This window comes from Leishmania braziliensis, chromosome 35 (assembly GCF_000002845.2).
Source record: "Leishmania braziliensis MHOM/BR/75/M2904 complete genome, chromosome 35".
NCBI lineage: Eukaryota > Euglenozoa > Kinetoplastea > Trypanosomatida > Trypanosomatidae > Leishmania > Leishmania braziliensis.
The window spans coordinates 302,919-328,231 of record NC_009326.2 but is presented as its reverse complement, the minus strand read 5'-3'; the positions used below and the strand labels follow the sequence as shown (position 1 = coordinate 328,231).

Here is a 25,313-nt window from a genome sequence, read left to right as displayed (position 1 = left end):
CAAGTCGGTAAATTCGACACACCACCGCACCTCACACGAGTTGTTGTTGTGCCACAACGAAATCCTCGTCGTGTGGGACGAACCGTCCTGCAGTTGAATCGGGCCACGCGTCTAACGGGGGTTTCTTGACTCTCCTCGTCCCTTCGGATACGCGCCGCGGGATCGGCGCCAGACACACAGGTGAACTGCACGCTTCGTTCCAAGCCGGCCGTGTCCAGGGTCCTGCTCGGCGGAAGTGGTGGCGTCTGTCGTGCATGTAACAGACGGTGGTGCAGGTGCATGCCGGGTGACCTTCAGGAGGAAGCCGGCCAGCCTCAGGTTAGGGCCCTCTGAGAACCTGCACCCTGCCTGTATGCCATGTTTCGACCTCAGTCGATTCAAGTTGCGGTATTTCATAATCCGATGGGGAGGGTCTTCACACTGGAGCCTAGTGGACTTGATGGCATTATTCGAGGCGTTCTCGTCATGCATCCCGCATCAGTGCCCCCTCAGTCCATTCGGTAAGGAGGGGAGCGGTGAAGAGGAAAATACGACTGCATACACACAGAGGCATATGCTGCCCCCCCCCCCCCCCCCCCCAAAAGCAAACCCCAGAACCAATGATGCACCTCGTCCGACTCCCCTTCGCCTTTTGTCCCTGTCAGTCAGCAACAACATAGACATCGAGAGCAAAAAAGACGGGGATGGGGTGGATGGGTAGGGGAAACGAGAGTCAAGGGAAGAAGAGGGTGAGGGAAAGACAGAGAGAATGTGCCAGGATGGCCAACCCTTAGGAAGACATGCCCACACTGAGACGCGCTGGCGAAGGCAAAGGACAACAAAATTCATAGCGTATTTTTCTTCGCCAACGTGTCTATACCAACACGAGCAAGTCCGCAAATGCACGCATACAGCCGCACTTCACCTATGCCTCGGGCTGCATTGTGGCTATTTCAAGGAGCCCGACTAACCAACACCGCTGGGTATCGTTCAGCCCCACTGCAATGCCACCGCATACCGCGCAGGCCAGGCACAGGATTACGCTCCGCCTCACCGCAACGCGGCACAAGCGGAAGAGCCGTGGATGGGTGCGTACATCTGCCGAATCGTCCACCAAAATGCGCTGACCCAAGCGCCCGCACAGCCGTACCCGGGAGGACAGGCTGCTGCAGGCCCTCGGTTCCCCCCCGCAACGAGTCGGTACTAAGCCCTGATGCCACGGACCAGGGGGTGGTGGTGGTGGTGGTCGGCATCACCAGGGAATTGGGAGTACACCTCCACATACACATACACACACAACAATCTCACTAATGAAGACGACCGCACCACAACGTGGAAGAAAATGCGTTTTGATTAAATTTTTTTTTTTCGTATTCGTTCTTGTACACGGCGAGGAGATGCAATGAGAAGCCCCGACGAGGGCAAAGAGAGGAGACTGGGGACCGTGAGAAGGGGGAGGGAGGGAGGAAAGCAGGTAGCCAACCACCATTGTGCAATTTGTCTACCGCTGCCCATCATTTCTTCCACGCTCTATTGTGTTCTTACGATGCACGCTCTCTCTCTCCCTCTCTCCCCACGCGCTTGTTTCCCTCGTTTACCTGATGCTCACTCAGCAGCTTTAGACCATTTCGTTGCGTTACGTCAATGCGCTTTCCTACTGCGTCACCGAGGGGCGCATCTACACCCTTGTCCCTCGCTTTTTTTTTTCCTTTCCGCTGATATAGTCCTCCCATTCTGAACTGCGCTCAGGCATACTCACACATACTTGCAGGCTGAGTAAAACCGGTAACAGCATCTCTAGGAGAAAAGTTGGCGAGAGGATGGCGCCCAAGAGCACGCACAACAACGCCGTAACTACAACCAATACTGCCTCGTTTCTGCTTGCTCGTTGGCGTGCGTGTGGTAATTACGAAGCATTTTCTCTCTCTCTGTCGTATAAGCAAACGCCAAAGCAAAAATGAAAAGAAACACTGACCGCAAAAGAGAGAGGGAAAGAGAGAGAGAGAGAGTGAGAGAACCATACGCTTCGTTTACACCCACACCCACCCACACACACCCACCTACACACACACACACACACACACATACATGCATGCTGTGGATACAGACACTGACACAGGCACACATGCACGTCTCTCTCTCTCTCTCTCGCTCGCACTTTATTGTTATTTCGTTTTCAGACGGAAAGAGAGTCTGACTTATATCAGTGGAGGAGGTGGTGGAAGTGGGCTACCACACATGAGGTGAATTCAATGCAAGCAGCTAAAGCGAAAGCAACAGTGACAATAAAGAGATACGGAGGGATACTTAGTGACTTTAAAGACTCTTTCCGAAAATGCCAAGGGGAAAAAATAAGGACATACACACACATAAAGCTGCACATCTCACTCTCAAGAATCCATACGTAGATGCGCGTGACTGTCACCATCAGAGGAAAGAGCTCAAAAAGGTCTACATGCAAGATGAGAAGAGAGAGAGAAGGATAGAAGTGCAGAAGAAGGATGCGTGCTTCGTACACGAGTACCTACTGTACTTGCTGCAGTGAGGGACGCGGTGAGGAAGTGAGTAAAGGGCGGTGCAGAGCTTGTCTACCCTGTGCCCTCATTTATCGCTCACAAACAATTCTCACCTCTTTCTCAACGAAACAGCGCCGCGCACGTCGTCTGCGGCGTCTGGCAGGCCACTGAAAACAAAAAAAAACCGGGGACAAAACCACCAACACTCTGCAAGAAAAGAGTGATGAAAAGCAAAGAAAGATGAGAAAAAAAAAACACGATGTACAGCACATATGCATCTTTAAGTACGAAGAACGTGCTCTGGGACATGATAGGCAGGATTGCTGACGTTGCTGTTGCCCTTTGGCATTTAGTACGGCATCCACCTCTCCTTGTGCCTTGTGTTCTCGTGCAATGCGCCCCTTTTTCTTCTCAAAGATTCTTTTACCCTTTTTTTTTTCTTCTGTTACGGACCAGTTCATTTTTCGTGCACCGACGACGATGCCACGCCAGTGCTGCTCGTGACCCGTTCAATTGCTTATCCAGACCGCACAGCATCGTTGATTGTCTGGGCCAGCAGCAGGGCCGTCTCGTGTGTCAGAGCCGCCATGTTGGCGCGGCCCGTCAGTGTGATGAAGACGTTGTGGTCCTGGCAGTACTGACAGCGCTCCTTTGACAGCCCGAGGAAGGAGAACATGCCGATCTGGTTGATCACATGTTCCCAGCTTCCCGGCGTCTGCAAGCGCAGCAGCTCGTCGTACACAATCCGCCGCATCGTGCGGATGCGCTCCGCCATGGCCGCCAGCTCCACCTCCCACTCCTTCCGTAGCTCGCTGTTGCTCAGGATGAGGTGAACCAAGCGGGCACCATGAGCCGGGGGGCAGGTGTACTCCGAACGGATCAGCGACTCCAACACGCTCTTCACATCCGCGCACTTAGTCTTGTTTTTGAGGAGCAGCGACAACGTACCAGTGCGCTCGTTGTACAGGCCCATGTTCTTGGAGAAGGACTGTGCCAGCAGTACCTCGATACCGCGCCGTGCAAACAGGCGGACGGCGTACGCGTCCTCGTCGAGATTGCCGCTCGCATAGCCCTGGTAAGCAGAGTCGAAGAATACCTGGTGATGCTTGGCTAGCATCAGCTCCGCGATCTCATCCCACTGCTCCTGTGATGGGTCCACACCAGTGGGGTTGTGCGCGCACTGGTGTAGAATGAACACGGATCCATTCGGCGCGGCCTGAATGTCCTTCTTCATGCCCTCAAAGTTCAGGCTTACCGTCTTAGGATCGTAGTAGGTGTACGTGTGGATGTTCTTCCAGCCAGCACCCTTCACGATGGAGTTGTGGTTGGGCCACGTGGGGTTGGACAGGTATATAGGCGTCTTCTCAGCGTCGTAGACGTAAGTCAGCAGCTTCGCACCGAGAGAGAGGGCACCGGTGCCGCTCAGCGACTGCACCGCAACAAGGTTCTCCAGCTCGACGGCATCGCCGTACACCATCTTTACCGCCTCATCAATGAAGGGCTGGTAGCCAGAGATGGGCAGGTACTCGTAGTCGGGATTCATGTCTATAAGAAGTCGCTCAGCTTTGCGGACCACGCGCAGAGGGTAGGGAATGCCATTGTCGTCGCGGTAGGCACCGATGACGAGGTTAGCCTTGGGGCCTTTGGCGGCGGCGGCGCGTTTTGCAAGCCCAAAGATGGCATCAGGAACTTGCCCTTCAATCATTTGCCAGTGCTCCGCCGTCGTCATGGTGGACTGTGCGGACATCTTTGCTTGGTGGGGGGGGGGGGGGTGACGAGAGAAAGGGTAGAAGGGGTGAGGGGTATGTTGGATTGCTTCTGGAGGGGGGAGGGGATAGCGTGACTCTTGAGAAGAGAGAGAGTAGGAGAAAGACGATGGCTGGCAGGTTTTGCGTAGGCGAGTATGTGAAGCGTTGCAGTGCTGACGATGCAGCGAAGGTTGAGTGACAACAACAACACACACACGCACACGCGCTTGAAGTCACAGCACCAGTGATGGTGGTGTGTGCGTGTGCGTGTGTGTGTAGAGGCGGGAGTGAAAGGTGTGTGATGAAGGGGAGGGGGGCCAGTCATCATGGTGGGATGGCTAACAGTAGAGGTAGTTGCACGAGTTCCTCCATGACGTACAGTCGCGCCGCGATAGAGAGGGAGACGAAAGAGGTGCTGCGCACTTCAGTTCACCAGTGACGCACAGTGCCACTCCAATCGTAAAGGAGTGGAGTAACCAGCATGCGTATTGGCGCTCCGCGTTTCTATTGTTTCTTTGTGTGTGTAAGCCACTTGAGGAAAGGGGAGAGGTTGTCGGCTGCGTTCATCACGAGCACACGGTCTTCAGTACATCTTGAAGACACTCCGTCTCTGCGGCACTGTTCTCTTGTGCCATACGGCACTCTTCCTGCAGCACCGCCAGGAGGACGTCCCTCTCCGTCCACTGCGCTTCGGTGAGAGCGTCTGGTAGGCGTCGACTTCCCAGAAACGACGCCACCGACAGCATTGCCGTGTCCCTACGGAGAGAACTAGCGCCATGCGCGCTCAAGGGGAAGAGACGTTCTCGCGTCAGCAGCACACTCGCATCTTCGCCGTCTTTGACATCGACCTCCTGCAGTGCCGCCATCTCCGCCGACGCACTTGGAGCGGTTCTGCCCTCCGCCTGTACCGGACCCTTTCCGTCCGTCGATGCAGATGCTCCAGCAAGATATGCGATACCAGCGCTGGCTGCAAAGGACTGCCCGCCCATGTGCGGGTCAAATAGTATCGGTGGCACAACTGCACCGTTGCTTGTCGGACTGACTTCGGGGACACGGCTCGTGAGAGAGGTGAAAGACAGCGCCTCCAAGACGCGCTTCATGGTAGATAGCGACTCAGCAGGAGCCAAGGGATCGTCTGGGGACGCGCCATCTGCCGAGATCGGCTCCGGCGACGCATCTGGTGGAGGCTTGCCATGCAGCGAGTCAGACACGGCAGCTCTGTCGCCGAAGACGTTGCGCAGCACGTCCTCGACGCGCACCGTGTCAACTTCACATGACGCCGCTGATTGCATCACCAGTGCGCTTTCTCTTCCAAGGGAAGCAAGAAGCTGTGTACACCGCTCCCTCGTCAACACCTGAGGGGCGTTCGGTGATGCTACTGTTTCAGGCAGTGGGCACTCCGAGGCCGCGCGCCGCGGCGGCTGGACCCACTCGCCAAAACCATCATTGCCGTCGGCATCTCTGAAAGCGTCTTTCTGATCAGGTGAGGGAGAGGATGACGCCTGAGTCACCTTGTTGTCGTGCCGAGTCGCAGTTGGCGTAGATGTCACGGGCGCGGCAAAGCCAGGCAGAGCGAGGGAAATGGTGTTGGCAGCAGCCGAAGGGGGAGCAAGGTGGATGCGAAGTGCGGAGCCGCCGTCATCACCACTGCTGCCGGTAGCCGCCGGAGGAGGTCGAAGAAGAGACACCGAGGACGCTTCTGGCCCAGGGAGCAAACGTGATGCGGTTGCTGCAGTGGCATCGTTGGTGGAGCCTGCAGCTTGCACACCGGTACGCCGAGACTGCATCAGCGCTGCACGAGACGCCAGCAGCTCTTTTGTGAAGAAAACGCGCTGTGCCTTCCCTGCGGTGGCAGATCCTGTCTCCGCTGTCTCTTCACTTCCTTGCGGGGGCACTAGCTCGGTCGGTTCCGCCTGCTGCTGCGTATGCGTCGCGCACGACTCCGTACGTGCAACTTCGTCGCTGTCCACCGCACTCATCTTGCGCCGCATGCCGCTGCTTCCACATGACCAGGCCTCCCAAGCAGGGGCTCTGAGCTGCACCGCGACACCAGGCAGCGGGGATAGCGCCTGCGCGCGGACGCTTCCGTGCCGAAAGCGAAAGCGAGGAACGCTCCGTAGCACCTCATCTTCTTCTTCATTCACGAGGGGCACATCAGCGAGCTGCTGCTGCTGCTGCTCTGACGGGCTCCCATCCTCGCTGTCTTTGTATTCCATGCGAGCATAGTCAGGCGAGAAGTACTCCCTGTCCGCCCACGATGACGGAGGCGGCTCCACAAAGAGCGTCGTAGCCGGGGAGGCGAAGGTGACGTGTTGCGTCAGTGCGTCCACGGTTTGTTTGGCTGGTGGATGCGCTGCGGGTGCTGGCGCAGATGATGTTAGCTCACCCCACATGTCGTCGTTTTCGGCCACTACGCCGTCCACCACGACGTAACGGGGTTGCTGCTGTGCGAGCGCTGTGGACGAGTCTACCAAAAACGATCTGTCAAACCCCTGCGGAGTGTTCAGCAAGCCGTTACCGTCGCCGGAGTCGACGCTGAGTTGCCCTGTGTCCCTGTGCAGCGAGCGCGAAGCGGAACTAACGCCATTATCCGGCACGACGGAGTCCCGCTGCGGCTGCTGCTCTGCGGCGCCGGGAATCGGTCGGTTGCCACTCGCCGCGGCCGTCCACGTGGAGGTCGGTGGCAATCCATCTGATGACGCGCGAGTTGAAGTGAAACCCGACAAGTCGCCGGCTTTTTCTTGCACACCAGATTCGCTGAGGGACAGACGGGTGGCGGGGTTGGCAGCGGGTGTGGAAGTCATCGCGTCCGCGCACGTCCGCCGCTGCGCGGAAAGCGGTTGTGAGGTGCCCAAGAGGTTACTTTCGATACCGTTGGCACTACCAGCACCACCCCCTTTCCTAGCGCCCGAGACGATCATGCTGCTGGAGGCTTCTTTGCGAAGAGGGGAGTTTATGGAGCACGGCTCCATTAGAATCTCGGAGGCCTCATCGTAGTTCATGCTCCCTGCTGACTGAAATTGCAACCTCGAGGAGGTCACGGAGGTGGGGGCTAGCATCGTCGCGTGGCCGCTGACATATTTATCGTCATCTTTACTCTCTGGGACGCGGCGCGTGCAGGCAGACGTGGGTAGTGAGTCTATGCTCCACTCCGTTAGCACGACAGGAGTGTCGCTTTTCTTATCACAAGGGGAAAGGGCAGGTGAGAGAGGCCGCGCGGCAGTGACTGTTGCAACAGCACTGGGTGAATGCGTTGTTGCAGCGGCGTCGTGCCCAGGCTTCCCATTTTCGTCGTTTGAACCACTCGTGCGATAACCAGACGGCCGCTGGTGGGTGAAGGAGCACGGCTCTGAATTTTGCTCCGGGGCCATGTTGGCTGACAGCGGCACGGCCCAGGCGTCGGGAGCGGAGGTGCTGGAGAGCTGGTGCGCAGCGGTGGCTTTGCACATCAGCGCCCCAGCAGCCGAAGCACCCGGTTGGCGAGAAGGAGAGGATTGCGTACCAGTAGCAGAAGAGACCAATGCCTCACTCTGTGCAGTGAGCCTACCGACGCGCGAGCTGCTGACACGCTCGGCGTCACACGAGGTGCTCAGTTGCGCCTCGTGCACCGTCGCTGCTGCACTTCCTCGCCGGTAGTCCATTTCGCATTCTCCCACGCTTGACTTTGCAAGCGACGACAAAGGACTACTGTTGTCGCTGCGGAAGCTGATGTAGTCGTTCGCGATGGGGTTAGGGTGAGTGGTGGGCGACCCCACGCTGACGACAGGAATGCCGCCAGCATCTCTGCTACCGTCGACAGGACAGGTGGGGGTTTCCAACGTGTTGCGATTCTTTGAGTCGATGAGTTGCAGCCGGGGCAGCGGCAGAATCGCTGAGTTGCACTGGTCCAGGGCGCTGCCGTCGCTGCTCAACTGCATCTGCAACCAGTCTTCGGCGTTGGTGTTGGTGGTCTGCACAGGTTCCTCGCAGTTGACCTCGCCTTTCACTTCACCGTTATTGCGAGCGGCAATCGAGGTTGGCGGGGATTCGGCACCCACACTGCTGTGGGTGCCTGGCGTGGACGAATGAGGCCGCGCTACGTCGGAGGTCATTGTTGCTGTAGCGTTACTTGTCGTAATGGAGAGGAAGCTCGCCGCGCCGCCTTCCGTCGTGGATGTATCCACAGCCCGCTTGCGGTTTGCGGAGCCGGGCGTGTAGCCTGCGTCGTGCGCCGCGAAGGGCAGGGTGGCCGCGAGGCCTTCCTGTGAGGGTATCCGCGGGTCTTGGGGAGCGAGGGAGTTGCCATGATGCGGAGATGGCTGCTGCCGTGCAGCGGAACCCAGTGGCGACTCACTAACCGCCCTCCATTTTCTCGTTGCGGCGCCAGTGAGTTCCTCCGCACCCAGTGGAGCCGCAGCCACGTACGCCGCGAACCCCGTCGCCAGCGGGAAGTGTGGAGGCGAGTTGTTTCCTAGATTGAAGCCTGAAGACGGCGAACTGGTGCTGAGACCGTCGGTGGCCACGCTCGAGACTCCATTCGACGGCGCAGCCCTCTCGACTGCTCGAGTTGCAAGTGCCGTCGCAGGACTACCAGTGCCTTGCGCGTCTACTAATACCGGTGATGGTGCCACAGGGGCAGACACCCAAGGTACGGAGCTAAGAGAGAGAGGGCTGGATGAAATCCCGTTCACCACCGCACTATGGGTGCTCCATGGATGATGGGATACGGAAGCTGTAGAAGCGGCAAAATTCGCCGTACTATTGTTCGCGGATGGCGACGGGCTCGCCACATAGGGGACCCCTGACAGTGGAGTCACCATCGGGAGCAGTGTGTGCTCCGAGTTGAAACTGCCGGCTGTGTGACTTGCCTGGCCACTCGGTCTGCTGTGTATTACAGATGTTTGATCAGAGTACGCCGGCTCTGCCGGATCACCAGATGAACTAGCCGCGCCCGACATTCACTGACTTCGATCGTGTTCTCTCTTGCTGTCATAGAAGTACCCATCTACTCTTTTATTCGTTCACCCTCCTGATGAGTCGGTGCCCCCTGAAGTGTTTGAATGCGCTCTCGCGCGTTGTGTCTTTTCTGCGGCTGAATGATGAGGCGGTGGCTGTGCGAGAGAAAAAAAAGTTAACGAGCAGGCCTAAAGGGTGGTCGCACACTACACTGTCAACCGCAAGGACGTGTGACGGCCCGGGTGGATAGAGTGAACCGAAGAGTGAAGGAGAGAGGAAGCGTTCCACGTCGCGCGCCTTACAGACGTGTGCGCCCGAAGAAAAGAGGGGCAAGGAGGAAGAAGAAAAAAGCCAAACACACAATGCACAGACCTCTGCTGACAACTGAAGGGGGGGGGGCGGGCGGAGCGGACAGTAAAAAGGGGAGGGGCAAGTGGAGACACAAGTTGAGGATATCCTACACGCACCAAGGATGCTTCATGCGCGCAACGACGGCGGCGGGGCAGAGGGGCGCAAATGAGCACTTCCCTTCCTTTGTCAGCGTGAGGGAGAGAGAGAGATGGAAGAAGGGGGAGAGCGACTCCGAGGCCATGGGCGAGTCAGCACATGCATTTCCGTCGACCCAACTTCCGGGCTCTCTCTCTCTTTGCGTGACATCGTGCCGCCTACACCGCGGCCATACCGGCACGAATAGCGTGCGTCTTTTATATACGAACGTAGATGCACATGCATGTGCGGTGTTTGTGTACGGACGAGAGTGCAGAGCCACCTGTCTGCTCAGCTTCCTGTCTCGCCGGGTGAGGATAGGAAGGGAGTTGAATGCGCGGCGGGGCCTGCTCTGAAGACACAGCTAGTGGAAATAACGAGAGAGAAGGGACTATAAGGTCACTGGGGCCCTTTCGCAACAAACATGAGAACGAGAAGGAACACCGACAGGTGGAGGTAAGGGGGCTGGAAAGCCGCATGGCAACACCTTAACTGGGACGCCATTCCTAGGCGGATACCAACGACGCTGTATCCGAGAATACAGCTACGCGGAATGGTGATGAAGGAATGAGAAGGTACCGTACAGGATTGGTCACGGAGAACGAAGAAATCCTGGTGGGGTATGGGTGTCATGCGTATAATGTGTGATGTCCAAGTTCCAAATGTGTCTTCCCGTCCAGCAAAACAAAAAAAAAAGAAACAAAAAAAAAAGAAAGAAAAATTCTGGTCTTTTTACCCTTTCACTTTGGTGAACGGTAGTGTCGTGCGGCTGGTAATAGTACGGAAGACAGAGGCAACCCACTCAATGCACAGAGAATACCGTCGCGCCTTCTGCGGCGTATGCGATGAGAGGGGGCGGGGAAAAAGGAGGGAGGGTCGAGCGGGTGTTGCCACTGTGCTGGGCGTTTGCTATCAGCACAGCGGTATACATACACGAAAAGTGAAGGGCGGAAAGTTCCAGTTCCATTGGCTTCGACCCATATGACACCCCCCGCCCGCCTCTCCATCCAGTCTTAACGTGTCGTTGGTTCGGCATGGTTGTGCTCCGTTATACGAGCGTAATCACTCGCGTGTCGCCTTGTCCGATACTGGGCCGAATTTCATTTTACAACTTATTAGCGACTCGCTCAAGCCTCGCAGGGGTGTGCTTTACACTTAAAAGCACAGGTCCGCATACACAGGCCCGGACTCCCCCCTCCCCACACACGCCAAACAGGCCTTGCTGCAGCGGCGATATAGCGGAGCTAGACAAAAGGGAAAGGAGAAGTGAAGGCGGGAGGGTTGGGGGGGGGGAGAGAAGCCACTAAAGAAAAAAAGCCAAAAGTCATTATGATTGCACGTGCGTAGTCCCGTGTCTGCATGCATGCAGCTCGTAAGATAACTGTGAGGGTGATGGTGAGCCCGGCTGACCTCTTCAGCTGTTGTACTGACGATCCCCCCATTCACTCAGAGCTCATTCACCAGGACGGCTGAGTACCATGCGCAGTCGCTGCATCAGCTGCTGCTTCTCAGCGTGTGCTGAGGTGAAGTCAGCCGAAAAGGGCTGCCTCTCCCCGACATCGCGCTGAGATTGCTGTTGGCCACCGGTTAAACCCCCTCTTCGACCCAGCGAATGCCTTCGGCGTGCTCGCAGCGCCTCTTCTTCTTCAGCTCGGCTGAAGTTGCCAATGTCGCTTTTCGTGAGGCCTGGAGGATATCCGTCGGACGCAGAGTCACTCTGCATCGCTACGCCGGGGGGGCTGCGTGGGGGACGCATCCACGACGTGGCAACAAACGATGGCGGTATCTTCTCCTTGGCGTACGTCCAGGCGGAGGGGTTTCTCGCTGTCGTGCAGCTGCCCATGTCCCACCCGCCACCGGCACGGAGGCCACCAGGTGGCGTTTCGGTTGTCACGGTGGCAGTTTTGTTGCTACCATCCACAAATCGGTGAGCGCGGTAGGCTTCCTTCGGCATGTGATCACACCTAGGAAGGCCACTGCTGTCCTCGTCGCTGTCGCCGTCACCGTCAGCGTCCTTCGACTGTACAGTCCTGCGCGACACGCTGTGATAGGTGACTGGTTCGCTGCTGATATCTTTGCTTGAGAAGGTGTGTGGACACCCCGAGACAGCGGCGGTGGCGAGCTGTAGGAAGTCCCACGACCCATCCCATGCCACGCCGCCGGCCACATCCCCACGAGTGTCGCCGATCTTGTGCTCAGACGAGCTTACACTACGCCGCGTGATTGCTGATCCGTCAGAGGCGTTGTTCGTCTTCGTCGTGCTTGGCAACGGTATGGGATAGTGTGACATCAGCTGGATCTGCAGCGGTGACTGAGGCGAGCGCACAAGTGCTGACACTGGCGTCCTGGTGCTGCCGACGGCAGAGTGTTGTCCCTGCACCTTTCCGGTACCCCACGCAGCGCCGTCGGAGAAGGACAACTGCCGTTCCGCAGCAACCGCGGATGGCAACGCAGAAGGCTGGACCGATGATGTCACAGAGACGGAGTGCTTCAGCACCGCTTGTAAGCGGCGCATCAGCTGCTCCTTTTCCGGACTCCTCGCCAGCACGGCCGCTGCAACCGCGCCAGCTGACGTTCTGGGGTGCGGCGGCACTAAGCCACGCTGTGTGTGTTGGTAGTACACCACTGAGTCTATGCCGTCACCACCCCTGGGACAGAGGCGATGGCCGGCAAGCGGCACACCAGCGTCGGATGCGCCCACACAGTGCTGTGGTGGCGCCGTGGCCATTGGAACAGGGAAGCTCAAGGCCCCGGATGAAGGTGACGGCAACTTATCAATCTCCACGTCTGCCATTTCGGGGCTGCCAGTTGTTTCCGCTGCGGCACCTGCCGCTGCCAACGCACGCACCGCGTCGCTGCCAGCCCCGTGCGCCACCTGTAGTGGCAGAGGATATGTGTGGGCTTTGGTGCCACACCAGTCCAGGGGCGACGGTTGCACTTGGCCGCCTGCAGCGACAGCCAAGACAGGCGTGGGCGGGGTCGTCATGGAGGTGCCGGTGCTGAGCACGTAAGGGAGGAGAAAGCCAGCCTTGGGCGTAACACCAGGCGACGGCGCTACCATGGCAAACAGAGGTGACGCTGCTCCACTGCTGCCTCTTTCCACATCTCGCGTCACGATGGGGAGGTCGGCAATCAGAGCACCATTGGCGCTGTCCGGCAGCGGGCATCTCGTCGCGGCTGCACGCTTGAGGGCTGCCATGTTACGCTTTTGGCGGGTCTCCGTGATCGACTGCACAAAGGTACCGAACTCTCCCCAGCGGTCATGACCGGCAGTAGTGCGAGCGGCACCCGAGTCTGCATCCGAAACACCGGCAATCGCCTTCGACACTATAGGGTAGGTCCTGCAGCTGCGGCTGACACCGTCGCCTGATGCGTAGAGACTGCCGCGCGCGCCCACCCCTGTGCAGTAATCCTGCACCGTAGGTGGTGGTGCCGGGGGCGACCGCACTGCCGGGCTCCCGCCGCGCCTCCTGCTCCTTGGGCCGCTATCGCCGCTGTCCCTAGAGTTGATAATGGCCACGATGGGAGCACTGGCACTGTCCACACTGCAGCTGTCAACGCCAGCGGCGTCGTTGCTGTACATGAGAGGGGCGATGTTGCCCTCCGCGTTGTCGTCTGCCCCAACGGTGACGAGAATGAATGTCGATGAGGGGGAGTATGCAGTGTGCGCCCTGGTCGCTTGCTGTGAGTTGTACAGAAGACTCGCCCTGCTTTCGCTGTTGGCCGTACACACGCTCTTTTTGCTCAGAGTGGGGTGCCGTTGGTAGGCAGCCTCAAGGGAAGAAAAGGATGAGCCAGACATGGCATGTGCCTGGCCACTCTGCAGAGGAGTACTGTGCAGAGTCGACGTTGCCGCAGCTACGGGGCCACTGCTCATGGTAAGGTGCGCGTTCGCCACGCTGCTGCCACGCCGCGCCTCGCATGGGGTTGCTAGATTTCCCCATCCGCTATAGACTGGGCCACTTGAGCGAGCACTAAGGTTGTTGCTTGTTTCCTCTTGCTGGCTCACAGCGTCGCGGTCGCGCTTCACATAGCTTACTGCCGCAGACGCGGGCGCAGACCTACCGCTTATGCAGTGTGGTTGGCTTACGCGATGAGTCCCCATCAAACGACCTCGCGATGACACCACGAAGACCGCTTGCTCGCTAGCTGCAGCCGCGGCCGCAGTAATCTCTGAGCCCTCCTGCACCTCAGTGGGGAGTTGCACGCCACACGTCTCGAGGTAGCGCTCCAAGTTGCCCAGCAGTTCTTTTACATGATTTGTGTACCGGGCTTCGGCGGATCGGTAGTGCTGGTTTTCCCCACGCCGCAGTTCATCGTATGTATTTTGCAGGGTGTGGTCAATGGATTTCGGGTCTGTGTGAGCGTGCGCCATTACTCCTGCGCGCGTGCGAGCGCTACAGGAGGAGCAACAGGAAGGGAAGTGAGTGAGACCCGGGTGTGCTCGTAAGTATGCTCGAGGCACGTCAAAGGCACAAACCCCGGGGTACGCACAGTGCCCAACGCTTCACCAACACCGCCCACCACACCGTTGATCAGGAGTGGAAAAAGGGCAAGAAAAAAGCGGAGAGGAGGTACAAGTGACAAGAGAGAGAGACGAGAGACGAGAGACGAGAAATGAAAGGAACACGAGGACGAAATCGACGACTTGAGAGGCGCACTGCGCCGTTGGTCCCGCCCTTCTCCCGTTCCCTTTGCCCTCTTCCGAAGCAACAGCGCCGACACCACCACAAGCGATAGAGTGCAAAGGAAGAGCAGAGAGGGCATGAGGAGAGAGTGAGTGAGAGGGCAAACCACCACCACAGCAAGAACGCAGCGGCACAATAAAAGAAAGGCGATCAAAGTGTACGCACCTACGCCCAACTCCCTCCCTCCCCCGCCCCTCCCCCTCTTCCACACGCAGCAAGAGATGTCGAGGTGAAGGACACAGAGAGAGATGAACTATTGAAAAGGGGAACGCAAAAGAGAAAGAGAAAGAGAGAGGGAGAGGGAGACTCAAGCGGAGTAGCCGGCAACGAAAGAGAAAGAAAAGAGACAAACAAGAGGATTCGAGAAGGTTAATAGGCGCGTGTAATGACTGACGTGATGGGAGGGAAGGAAAGGAGACACCCACACACGAAGACGAGAAGAAGAAAAAAAAAAACGGTCGGGTGAGGTGGAATAACAAAGGAGGAAAATACCCGCTTGGTGGTAATGAATTAAGGCTGCCCCCTTTTTTTGCCTTCGCCGAGATCGGCACGGTGTGTGTTCTTCTTGTCTCGTTCTTTGTCAGAGGGAACGAGCAACAAAGCAGGGGAGCAGAGGCAGGCAAGACGGCGGAGAGAGAAGAGATAAAGGGGCACAGTTAAATGCGTGCGTATGGTGTACACGTGGGTGACGGTAGGAAACAGAGAGACGAAAAGTGCAGAAGCAACCACAGAAGCGCCATGAAGCAGACCAACAAGAAAAATGGCGGGGAGGCGTGGCGTGGCGAGGTATCGGCGGAAAGTAATCGGCGGTTAGCCGCACGCGTAGCGACTGGCACGGGTACTCTTTCTCGAGATGAGGAATGAGAGCACTGGAACAAGGGACAACACGCACGGTCGATAGAAAGGCGAGGAACGGAGAGAAGGCAAAGGATGTGGCGGATAAAAAGTCCTGCGTTTTAAAAGAAGTTGAGAACTCCAACTGGTAAGCGACGCACGAGGGAGAGGGGAGGGAGGGAGGGGAGGTGTAGTGCAAAGTTATGGGTGGGGTGGGGTGGGGTGGGGTGGGGGGGGGGGGAGGAGAGAAGAGAAATTTGCTACAGTGCTTCTTTTTCCAGTGTGTATAAGTCACTTGTGCGAATACGTTCGTACAGGTGAGACAGAGAAAGAGAGAGGCAATACGGACGAGGCTGCCGGTTTAACACGGTACGGGTGCAGTGGACACACACACGAACACTGTTCTTCTCCCTTTTTTTTTTTCGTTTTAGCCCTATTGGTGAGCGAGCAAACGTCAAAAGCAGCAAAGAGGAGGCGCCCGAGTAGTGTTGCTGCGCCACCGCCTGTGCGAGTTCGAGACGCAGGTGCAGGGCTGTTCGAGGTAGAAGGGGTAGGGATAAGGGTAGAGGGAGAGAGGTTCGACCGTTGCGGCGAGGAGAGAGAGAGCGAGAGAGTAAGGCAAGTGGCCAAGAGGATGAATAGAGCCGGAGGAACAACCAACAGAGAAGAGTACAGAAGCGGCACACCTCGGAGGTGAGTTGGAACAATGGAAAAAAAGGAGAGAGAGAGGGGGGGGGAGATGAGGGCAGGGGAGTGGAGGTACACCTCCGCGAATGACTAGAGAACTCAGTGTGTATTCCAATTTGCTGCGTGTATATGATCTGCCCAGAGAGCGAGCAAGTGATAGATGGATGAGTTGATCGGTGTGCGCAATGTGCCTGTGAGAGTATGTCTGTGTATCTGTGACGTGTGCCGGCGTGCAATGACGGAGCCACCACTTCCCCAAGTCGCCTCAAGAAGGAACGACGATGGAAGGGGAAGGGGGGAGGGAGGGATATAAGAGAACGACAACAGGTACGCCAACACAACACATAAAGGACTAACTCCCTACTACAGGCGAAGAGGAAAGGCAGCAGAGAGGCGCAGAGAAATTGAGAGAGGTCGAAGGCGAAGATACGGCGAATTTGACGGTGGTGAAGCGAAGGTGCTTGATAACATAAATGACCTGAGTGCACTGGTTGCCTTGAGCCAAGAAGCCTGAGGGAGAGTGAGGAGAAGCGGGGGAGCCGGCGCGCACATACAAGCACTACTTCATCCACTCCCCCCATCACAAGAACACAAAAAGGAAACACAAACGGCAAGTCCCTCCCTTTTGCTTAGTGGTCCCTCCATTCGTGTGTATTTTTTTCCTCTCACATTTGTACATGTATGAATTTGTTGTGAGCTGAACCACGCCACCGCGGCAGTGGGAAAGCGATGCAGATGCACCCGGCCTGAACAGAGGAGTCACAGACGTCAGCACCGCGTCTATGTCAGCAGTTTCCTTGCTAGGGCGGTCTCACCCTCTTCTTCATAGACCGCGCGCGTCACGACCATGCTGCTTGCAAACGACGATAGCTGTGCCACGTAACTGGCTCCCATCCACGCTGCGTAGGCGCGTTGCTCTGGGGCGGACACACAGAGGCGCTGATTCGAGGTGCCGCCGGTGGACAATACAGCACTTCCGCGAACACGCTGCTGCATCTCCTTAAAGAAACGGCATCCAAAACCTGTGCTGCACGTCGCACCACCCGTCACGACAAGGTTTCCAAGCAGCTGCGACTGCAAGTCCACCGGGGCGGCGGCCACAGCGTCCAGCGCCACGTCAACCACGCCGCGGCCCTCACTCCCCATAAGAACTGGATAGAAGAGCACCTCAGATGCTTGTGCGGCATCCGCAGCGCTAACTTCCACAACTCGGCCGTCTGGGAGAGTGAAGGGGCGCGAGGACGGGGCACCGGCGTGGGCTGCACCATTGCCACCAAACCTGCTGTCCTGTGTGCGCTGAGCAGCGGCAATCAGGGCAGAGTTAAGCTCGTCGAGAGACGGTGTGGCAGCAGCGCTGGCGCCTGCCGTGGCAGGGGACGACTTGGTCGAAAAGAGCGGCGTGGCAGATACATTGCAGCGCGCCTCCTTGATTGCGTAAACCAGCTCGCGCTCCTGCTGGGTGCCGGCGCCAGCACCGTTACTGAGGTTGCTTGTTGTGGTGCCAAAGAGCGACGGTGCCACAGCAGCTGGGCCGAGGACGCCGCTTTGGTACAACAAGCGCGTCAAGTACGACGTAACGACCGCCCCTGTTGCGCTGTCTGCCTCTCGCTGGAGACACTGAGGCAGAACATAGCCGTCGACTGCCGCGGCGGTGCTAACAGCACCGTCGCCGACGTCGATGACGAGACCGGTTGTTTGCCCGGTGGCATACAAGGCTAGTAGCGGACCCACGCCGCAGAACACACCGGCCGCACGAGGAATCACGCGTTGCTGCTTGCCGCCATCGGTCACGACGGCTTCCTGGCCAGGGCTTTCAAAGAGGAGTTCTGCCCACCTGGCTCGCTGCTGTCGAGACGCAAAGGGGCTCTCGACGAGTGAGTAGATCACCTCTTCGCCCTCTTTCACCAAAGACTGCCGCGCCACTGGTGACAAGGGCGGAGGGGTCAGGGCATTCTGAATACTTTGCAGCAACAGAGCTCGTGCGCCCGCCCAGTCCTTGATGACCCCTCCGTGCTGAATGGGCCGACTGAGCCGCAGAAGGCTGCGTCGAGCGGTAGCGTCACGTCCTACCACGAAACGGCTGGTGCTGATGCTGCTACTTAGATCGGAGGAAGATGACGTCTCTGGTAGACAGCGTGGGTACTTTGGGGTGCCAGCAAGAGCGGGTGTGAGGTGCGGGGTTGTAGCGGTGTGCAGGCCCGACTTGATGGTACGGCTACCCAGATCGAGAATGAACACCGGCGTTGAGGTGACGTCTGCACCGCTAAGTGTCGGGCAGAGTGTGGAGGACGCGGTGTAGTGGCGCTGTTGCGACTGCATCTCGGACCTTCTCCGCGATGATGGTACACGGGTGAGAGCAGGAAGGTGTGAGGAGAAGATGCAAGCCGCGACCTCAGTGCCAAGCACCTCGCAACTCAAAAGGGCTGATTCTCAGCTCCCACGTGGGGAAGAGGAAGAAAGAGAAGAAAGAGAAGAAAAATGGAGCGGGACATACGCGTAGCAAAACACCCAGGACGCGGAGAACGAAGAAGTGCAAAACAGAAGAGAAATGGAGGAGGGGAGAGGCGCCGAGAGAGAGGATGTGTGTGTGTGTGTGTGACAGCCGTACACGGATATCAGCTGACGTTCAATCACCAGCAACTACTCTACTACAGTGCATTGTGCTTCCTTTGCGTGGAGCGCGACTGCGCAAGGCCTCCGACAGGACCTACGTAATTACGCAAGATATTGCGGCTGCCTTTCATGTCCGTTGTATTTCTTTGCACGCACCTGCGCCCTGCTCCACGAGATGGCTGCGTCTAGATCCCCACGAAGATCTGAGTACGAGGAGACACACACGTTTTCACAGATGCAGAGCGAAGAAACAGATCCTCGCAGGGAGGGCAAAAAGAATAGCCAGGCCAAGGCGCACCTGTGCACGCAGACTCCACATACACGCCCCCTCGCGCACAGGCTGATCACCGTCGCTGCAGCACATCAGGTTCGCCTTCTCCAAGGCCCGAGAGTAGCTTCTCAAAATAAAGCACACCCAAAGAGGTCACTTGTCATGTGTGTGCAGGCACGCCAACGTGGATTCGAGCTGGAAAGAGGGGGAGAGGCTTTGTTAGTGTGCATGCGTGAGTACAGTTGACTGCATTTCGTTCCTTTCAAAAATGGAATACCACTACGGTACCAACATCTCTGCCTCGATTTTGTCCAGCTCCTTCAGATGCTGGGTGAAGCACTGCTACTGTACGTCTGAACGCCCTGCTGAGGTGGTAGTGTCTGACAACAGTGAGGGGGACGGGAAAATCGCCGCTGGGGTCTCAGTCGTGATGACAGCCATACGACCCCGCACGTTTGAGGTGCTCCTCCCCACTGTGATATGCCCCTCGTCCTCGCTGTCGTCATCCGCATTATTGCTGGGACTGTCCAGGCTGCGAATCGTGACATCCATAACTTTTGCAGGTCGAAGGCATACAAGACGCCGACTCGCGCTGGACGAGCGGGAATTGAACGAGCGGCGCGTCGAGGCACCAACGCTGGAGGCGTCCGCAGCTGGAATACCGAGAAACCATTCCTGTACATCTGCCGTTGCGGTCGGCTCGCTGGACAGTTGTGGCGTTGACCCACCTGACACTTTCTTCGACTTGTCATTGGCGGCCACCGCCATGCCCTTCGGCGCTGTTGGCTCGGTTCTGCTGCCGCCCTTCTTCGCACCTTCCTCCCTCTCTTTTCTATCCTCTGCTGCGCTCGAGGCGGCGGCGGCGATGACGGCCTGAGGTGGCTGCATCTCCGACGCTCACAAATGTGAAAAGCGTGCGAGCGACAATCGACAAGGACGAGCGTGACGAGGTCGGCAACTTGGTATGCTGATCCTTCTTCCCCGTAATGGATCGCCTTCAGCCACCGCGACACCACCGCCATTCCCGCCCTCCTCCAGCAACGTATGCAATTCCATTTCAAAGGCTGAGGCGCTCGTGACGCTGCGGTTGCTGGTCTCTGTTGTACATCACTCCCCGCGTTTTCGGCACTTGCTGCAGACGCTCTCTTCCAGCAGTGCTACATTTGCGTGCCGTCTCCTCAAGAGGTGTCGCCGTGGACCTCCTCCAGATGGAGGCACTGCACCGAGACGGTGGCGACATCGCCGTTGCTTGCGTAGCGCACCGTTAGTCGCTCAGTCGTCGTCACGGCATCTTGGGCGGCGACCATAGAAGCGCCGTCTCCCTCAGCTGTTGCTTGGCGAGGGCTGCTGGTTGTGGACGCCGCGCCGCTGGGGGGGGGGGGGGGAGAGTGAGGAGAGTGAAGGAAGCGGTGGAGGCTGCCGGCGTACCGCCAAGAGCATGTGGCTCGTGTTTCGCATGCGTTGGTCCTTCTGCTCAATGACATGCCGCTGCGTGATGACCTCCTCTTGCAGTTCAGCGATGGTGTCTGGCGCGTGTGTGGCGCTCCCGTCCGTCACTGTTGCACCTGTGCCACTGCCAAGGCCACCACCAGCGGGACCACTCCCGTAGCCAAGGCATGCCCTTGAGTTACTTTTGTTCGCCTTCTTCGAGGCCTCCACGGTGGCGACGGGCTCCAGCGTTTGCACCTAACGGGTCTTTACAGCGCAGAGCGCGTGAACAACGATGCTGCCTTTCTCTTTAAACCGTCTCAGTGCGGCAAAGGTTGCGGCGCGCTCGATGAGGATTTGCTAATACAACGGACGATCCCCCGCGTCCTTCTCTTGAAGCTGCCAAGGTGAGAGAATCGAGTTGGGGAAAGTGGTGCCGGGGTGCGGTAACTGCCGCGAGTGTGAGCGACTGCTCGTTACGATTTGCAATCGCGTGAATCACTTCTTCCTCATCGTTCTGCTGCTTCCGCATCAACAGCTCGATTCGCTGATGTGTCTCAATGATGTTGTGCAGACGCGCGGTGAAGGCGGCGACGAGGACTGGAGCGGGTAACGAGGAGAAATCACCCAATAGAAGGACTGTCGCTGTTTGCGCGCTGCGCCTGACCAGCAGTGCGGCGGCTGCCTTCAGCGGGAAGTGGCCGACCTTCACGGAGCTCTGTCGCAGAGCCGTCATGCGCATCCAAAGCAGGGCCGCCACTACCGCTGTTGCGCTGCCGCGAGAAGTTGCTTCGACAAGAACCACTGCCGCCGCGTGGGAGCTGCTGCTGGCGTTGTGTATCGATCATGTCCTGCAACCGCACAGGGGTGTGGTTGTCATGTGCTGTCACCGATGCAGTGTAAACACCGTGGGGAGTCTGAGCCAGTTCACGGTGGTGCAGATCTAAGCGACTAAGGTGTTGCTTAGCATAGACCATGATAAGCAGGAGCTACGCCACAGACTTGTACACCTACACCCACACCCGCCCACCCACAAAGGGGTATGTGCGGGCCCCATTAGTATCGACTCGATCGACATGATAAAATCCTTATCCACACAATCGATGCGCCCCCTTCAACGCGTGTCGCGGATGCGGTGCCATTCCGGCAGCAACGTGGTTGTGTGGGTAGCAACCTGCATGCCGCGTGATCGCTGCCTTCTCTCGGGCTATCGGTTTCGCATTGTTATCTGTGAAGAGCTACACACACACACACACGCACGCACGCACAGAGGCACAGATACTTGCCTAGCCTCTTCCATGTACGATAGGAGAAATGCAGTTCAGCTACATCAAGTATGCGCCAGAAGAGCTTGAGTGCCGCCGTGTTCGAGGAGGGGAAGTTGAAGGACCTCAGAGCATGCGAGATGGTATTAACGTTCTACACCAGGCGTCGAAAGCGTGATATGCGATGGAATGTTGGGACGCTAGGCCAGATAAGTCCTCCTGCCACCCCTGTTCCGAGAAACAGGAGTCGACGCGGGTGAAAGTGGGGACGGAAGCTGCGCGCAACCGCTCTATTCGGTCCACGGATACGAAACTGCATCCCATACAAGATACTCTACCCGTCTAACATGTACGTGGCCACTTACGAGATGGATGAGGAAACTCCATCACCTCCTTCAACCTATCCGGTCCCGTCCTAAGAGGGAGGGCATCCCCTGATCCAGAGGTTAGGAAAACACGTGCCTTACCGGAATATTGATGTATATGCACTAGTCCCATGACATAAATGCCTCTCACGCGTGTGTTTTTTGGCCACTGATCCACATCGCAAGCAGGTCAATGCCTCCACGGGCATAGGCGCCGTTCGTCGAGGAAGGTCGACAGTTAAGAGCCCGCCTCTTCATCTCCGAAACGAAGACGGCAAAACTAGACCGAAAAGCGCAAGGAAAGTGGTCCAATCTCAAAGTTTAACCCCCGCGAGAGTCCGAACTGCTCTCCGGAACCGATACAGGAGATGGGGTAAAAGGGAGAGAGTCACCGGCGCGCACTGACCGATATAAACGAGCTCAATAGCGACATATACCCTCCCTCCGTGGCAGTTTCTTTTTCGGCTACCCAGGGCTGATGAGGCGTAGATCAGAACGGCTCAAAGAGGGCTACTACACGGCGCCATTGGGATATCCGGCGCTGCGGTACCAGCATCTGCCTCCGTGCCGTCATCCCCCTGCTGTGGTTGCTGTTGCGACATGGTCACAAACTGCTGCCACAGGGAAGCCAAACGGGTGACCTCAACCACAGATAAGTCCAGCACCGTCATCGCGCCGTCCATCCGCAGCTCCTGCAGCATGTACTGCACTAGCTCAGCAGGTGCAAACCGGGAGAGCGACTTGTGCACAGTGGCGGCACGCAGCCCCGGTTTCATCAGTAGGTTGGTGAAATGAATGAGGGTGGACGCGTCGAGATCGTGTGCGAGCGGCACAGAGCGCGGCTCCAGCGTCAGCATTGCGCCCTCCACCTCTGTGCGAGGGTAGTAGGTTTGGTCCACAAAGGTCTGCTTGAGGCGGACATGAAAGAAGCACTGGCAGAGAACAGACAGGCGACTGAACTCCACCGACCCAGCCGGGGCAAGAATGCGCTCGGCCACCTCACGCTGGGCGAAGATGTGTACCGGCACACGGCCGAAGGCGAAGAGCCCGCGATGCTGCGCGCAGTCCACCGCGTAGCGCATCAGCAGCTCGGTGATGATAGCGAAGGGGAGGTTTGCAATCACCTCGACCTTCGCATTCCCGTTGGACCACCAGTGGTTCGTGACATCGAAGGCGGGGTTAGGCGACGTCGCTGTTCCCGTGTCTGCGGCTCCTCCAGCACCTCTGCGGTTGGTAGCGCAGCTGCGTAGGTGGGGCTTCCGCGCGCGGCGCTGACGCAGTAGCCGTTCACGCTGAGCCGAGCGCAACGGTGCACCCTCGTAGCCCTCTGTGTCGTGCTCACCGGCGTCGCCAGTGAAGCCTGCTCTCTGAGATCCACTGCCCGCGTCGGCGCCGGCTGCCGCGTTGGCCTCCGAAGTCTCGTGTCCGGGACTCGGTGGACGTCTCATGTTGGCCTTCACAAAATGCGGAAAGGCCGATCTCAGCAGCTCCAGCTCGTCCACCTTGAGCACGTCAGCCGTCACCCATTGAAACTTTTGATTTGTGTAGTTGCGGATCTGTTCCAGGTGTGGATTGAAGCGCTCGTCCACCTCGACCCCGAGGACACCGACGCAAGGCCGCGTCAGCAGACTCCGTGTGAGAGTCCCGACGCCGGGGCCCAGCTCCACCAGCACCTTGTCTGGCGTCGTGAGTGTTGTGCGGCTAAGATAGCTGACGAGCTGATGAGTGAGTTTGAGGTTTAACATGAAGCGTTGGTCGTACTTGGCAAGGAAGCCGGCGTGTGGTACTTTGTATAGCTGTTTGATGCCCTCCGCCGTGACACGCGGTCCACCAGGGCAGCGTAGCGGGGGGAGTGCGACTGGCGCCGCTGCCTGCAACGACGACGATGACGAAGCTGAAGCGCCGCGCATTACAGCAGCACTGATATCATATGTGGTGGTGAAGCGCTTCGTCGTCGAGGGGCGCCGCGATGTCCGATGCTGCTCCGTTGCTGCCCTGCTCCATCGGGCCTCAATGCGGGAGCGGCGCAGCCCTGGAGACGCAGATATGAGCCCCGCGCCGAATTCTCGCTTGCTCGCAGAGAGAGCCACTGTCCACGGCCACTGCGGTTGGCCCCACACGAGTGCGGGCCGCATTGCGCACGTTGAGAAAAACGCGAGCAACGGTTGACACGGGACGGCGAGAGAGAATGAGAGGTGGTGGTGGTTGTGGTGATGGGCTGTTTTGCGCGGCGCAAGGGAGGCTTAGAAGAGAGAAAGCGGAATGAACGAGACGAGAGTGAAGTGGTATATGGTGTCTTGTCCCTTTTCCTACGTGCCCATTCCCTGTCATACAGCATGAGTGGAACGCCACTCTACACAGCAGCCTCTCACAGGCCCCATCGCGCGGTGCGAAGCAGCCGTGGCCACACGCGTCGCAGCAATGCGTCGGCTCGGTCATCTCGGCACGACCCCCTGCCTCACACTCTGCCCACCCCCGCTCCGCAGGTCGTCTCACAGGCGCTCCTACCATGCCGGTCGCCATGTGGTGCGTCTGCCTCGCGGTGGCTCAGGCGCCCCACCCCAGTGAGCAGCGAGGCCCAGGGTGAGATGCGTTCAAGCCACGCTGGCACTTTGCCCCATTCTGTGGATGGCACAAGCGTGTTCGCTGTCGCAGGCCGCTCCAACGCAACGCCATCCAGGACCTGACCACCGACATCAGGAGCGACAAGTGGCTCGGCATGGGCGGAGATAGAAGGGGGGGGGCTCTCTGCTTGGCTCCTCCACCGAGTGGAGGTGGTGGACCCTGCGAGGCCACCACACGGAGGTGTCATCCAGGGGGGAAGGGAAAAGGGTCTTTACGTTCAGCGTTTCCTTCCGGCAGAAGCAAGTCGGTAAATTCGACACACCACCGCACCTCACACGAGTTGTTGTTGTGCCACAACGAAATCCTCGTCGTGTGGGACGAACCGTCCTGCAGTTGAATCGGGCCACGCGTCTAACGGGGGTTTCTTGACTCTCCTCGTCCCTTCGGATACGCGCCGCGGGATCGGCGCCAGACACACAGGTGAACTGCACGCTTCGTTCCAAGCCGGCCGTGTCCAGGGTCCTGCTCGGCGGAAGTGGTGGCGTCTGTCGTGCATGTAACAAACGGTGGGGCAGGTGCATTCCGGGTGACCTTCAGGAGGAAACCGGCCAACCTCAGGTTAGGGCCCTTTGAGAACCTGCCCCCCGCCTGTATGCCATGTTTCGACCTCAGTCGATTCAAGTTGCGGTATTTCATAATCCGATGGGGAGGGTTTTCCCCCTGGAGCCTAGTGGACTTGATGGCATTATTCGAGGGGTTTTTGTCAAGCATCCCGCATCAGTGCCCCCTCAGTCCATTCGGTAAGGAGGGGAGCGGTGAAAAGGAAAATACGACTGCATACACACAGAGGCATATGGTGGCCCCCCCCCCCCCCCCCCCCCCCAAAAGCAAACCCCAGAACCAATGATGCACCTCTCCGATCCCCTCGCTTTA

At 58.1% G+C, this 25,313-nt stretch overlaps 5 protein-coding genes and 1 pseudogene across 6 annotated transcripts; all 6 read right to left on the bottom strand.

Annotated features, from left to right (window-relative positions):
• Nucleotides 1-3,012: 3,012 nt before the first annotated feature.
• On the bottom strand, nt 3,013-4,242 carry LBRM_34_0810 (putative aspartate aminotransferase; the record flags this gene model as incomplete). Its single annotated transcript, XM_001568143.1, has 1 exon — nt 3,013-4,242. One exon carries the CDS (start codon nt 4,240-4,242, stop codon nt 3,013-3,015), a length of 1,230 nt encoding a protein of 409 aa, XP_001568193.1.
• A 567-nt stretch (nt 4,243-4,809) lies between these two features.
• On the bottom strand, nt 4,810-9,042 carry LBRM_34_0800 (hypothetical protein, unknown function; the record flags this gene model as incomplete). Its single annotated transcript, XM_001568142.2, has 1 exon — nt 4,810-9,042. One exon carries the CDS (start codon nt 9,040-9,042, stop codon nt 4,810-4,812), a length of 4,233 nt encoding a protein of 1,410 aa, XP_001568192.1.
• Nucleotides 9,043-11,117: 2,075 nt separating this feature from the next.
• Nucleotides 11,118-14,039, bottom strand: LBRM_34_0790 (hypothetical protein, unknown function; the record flags this gene model as incomplete). The annotated part of the gene is made up of 1 exon (XM_001568141.2): nt 11,118-14,039. The coding sequence occupies one exon, from the start codon at nt 14,037-14,039 to the stop codon at nt 11,118-11,120; it is 2,922 nt and encodes a 973-aa protein (XP_001568191.2).
• A 2,614-nt stretch (nt 14,040-16,653) lies between these two features.
• LBRM_34_0780 (putative actin-like protein) lies at nt 16,654-18,192 on the bottom strand (the record flags this gene model as incomplete). Its single annotated transcript, XM_001568140.1, has 1 exon — nt 16,654-18,192. The coding sequence occupies one exon, from the start codon at nt 18,190-18,192 to the stop codon at nt 16,654-16,656; it is 1,539 nt and encodes a 512-aa protein (XP_001568190.1).
• Nucleotides 18,193-18,945: 753 nt separating this feature from the next.
• LBRM_34_0770 lies at nt 18,946-20,927 on the bottom strand (annotated as a pseudogene). Its single transcript has one exon. A coding segment is annotated over exon 1 (1,982 nt).
• A 1,388-nt stretch (nt 20,928-22,315) lies between these two features.
• LBRM_34_0760 (putative rRNA dimethyltransferase) lies at nt 22,316-23,725 on the bottom strand (the record flags this gene model as incomplete). The annotated part of the gene is made up of 1 exon (XM_001568139.2): nt 22,316-23,725. One exon carries the CDS (start codon nt 23,723-23,725, stop codon nt 22,316-22,318), a length of 1,410 nt encoding a protein of 469 aa, XP_001568189.1.
• Between the last annotated feature and the right edge of the window lie 1,588 nt (nt 23,726-25,313).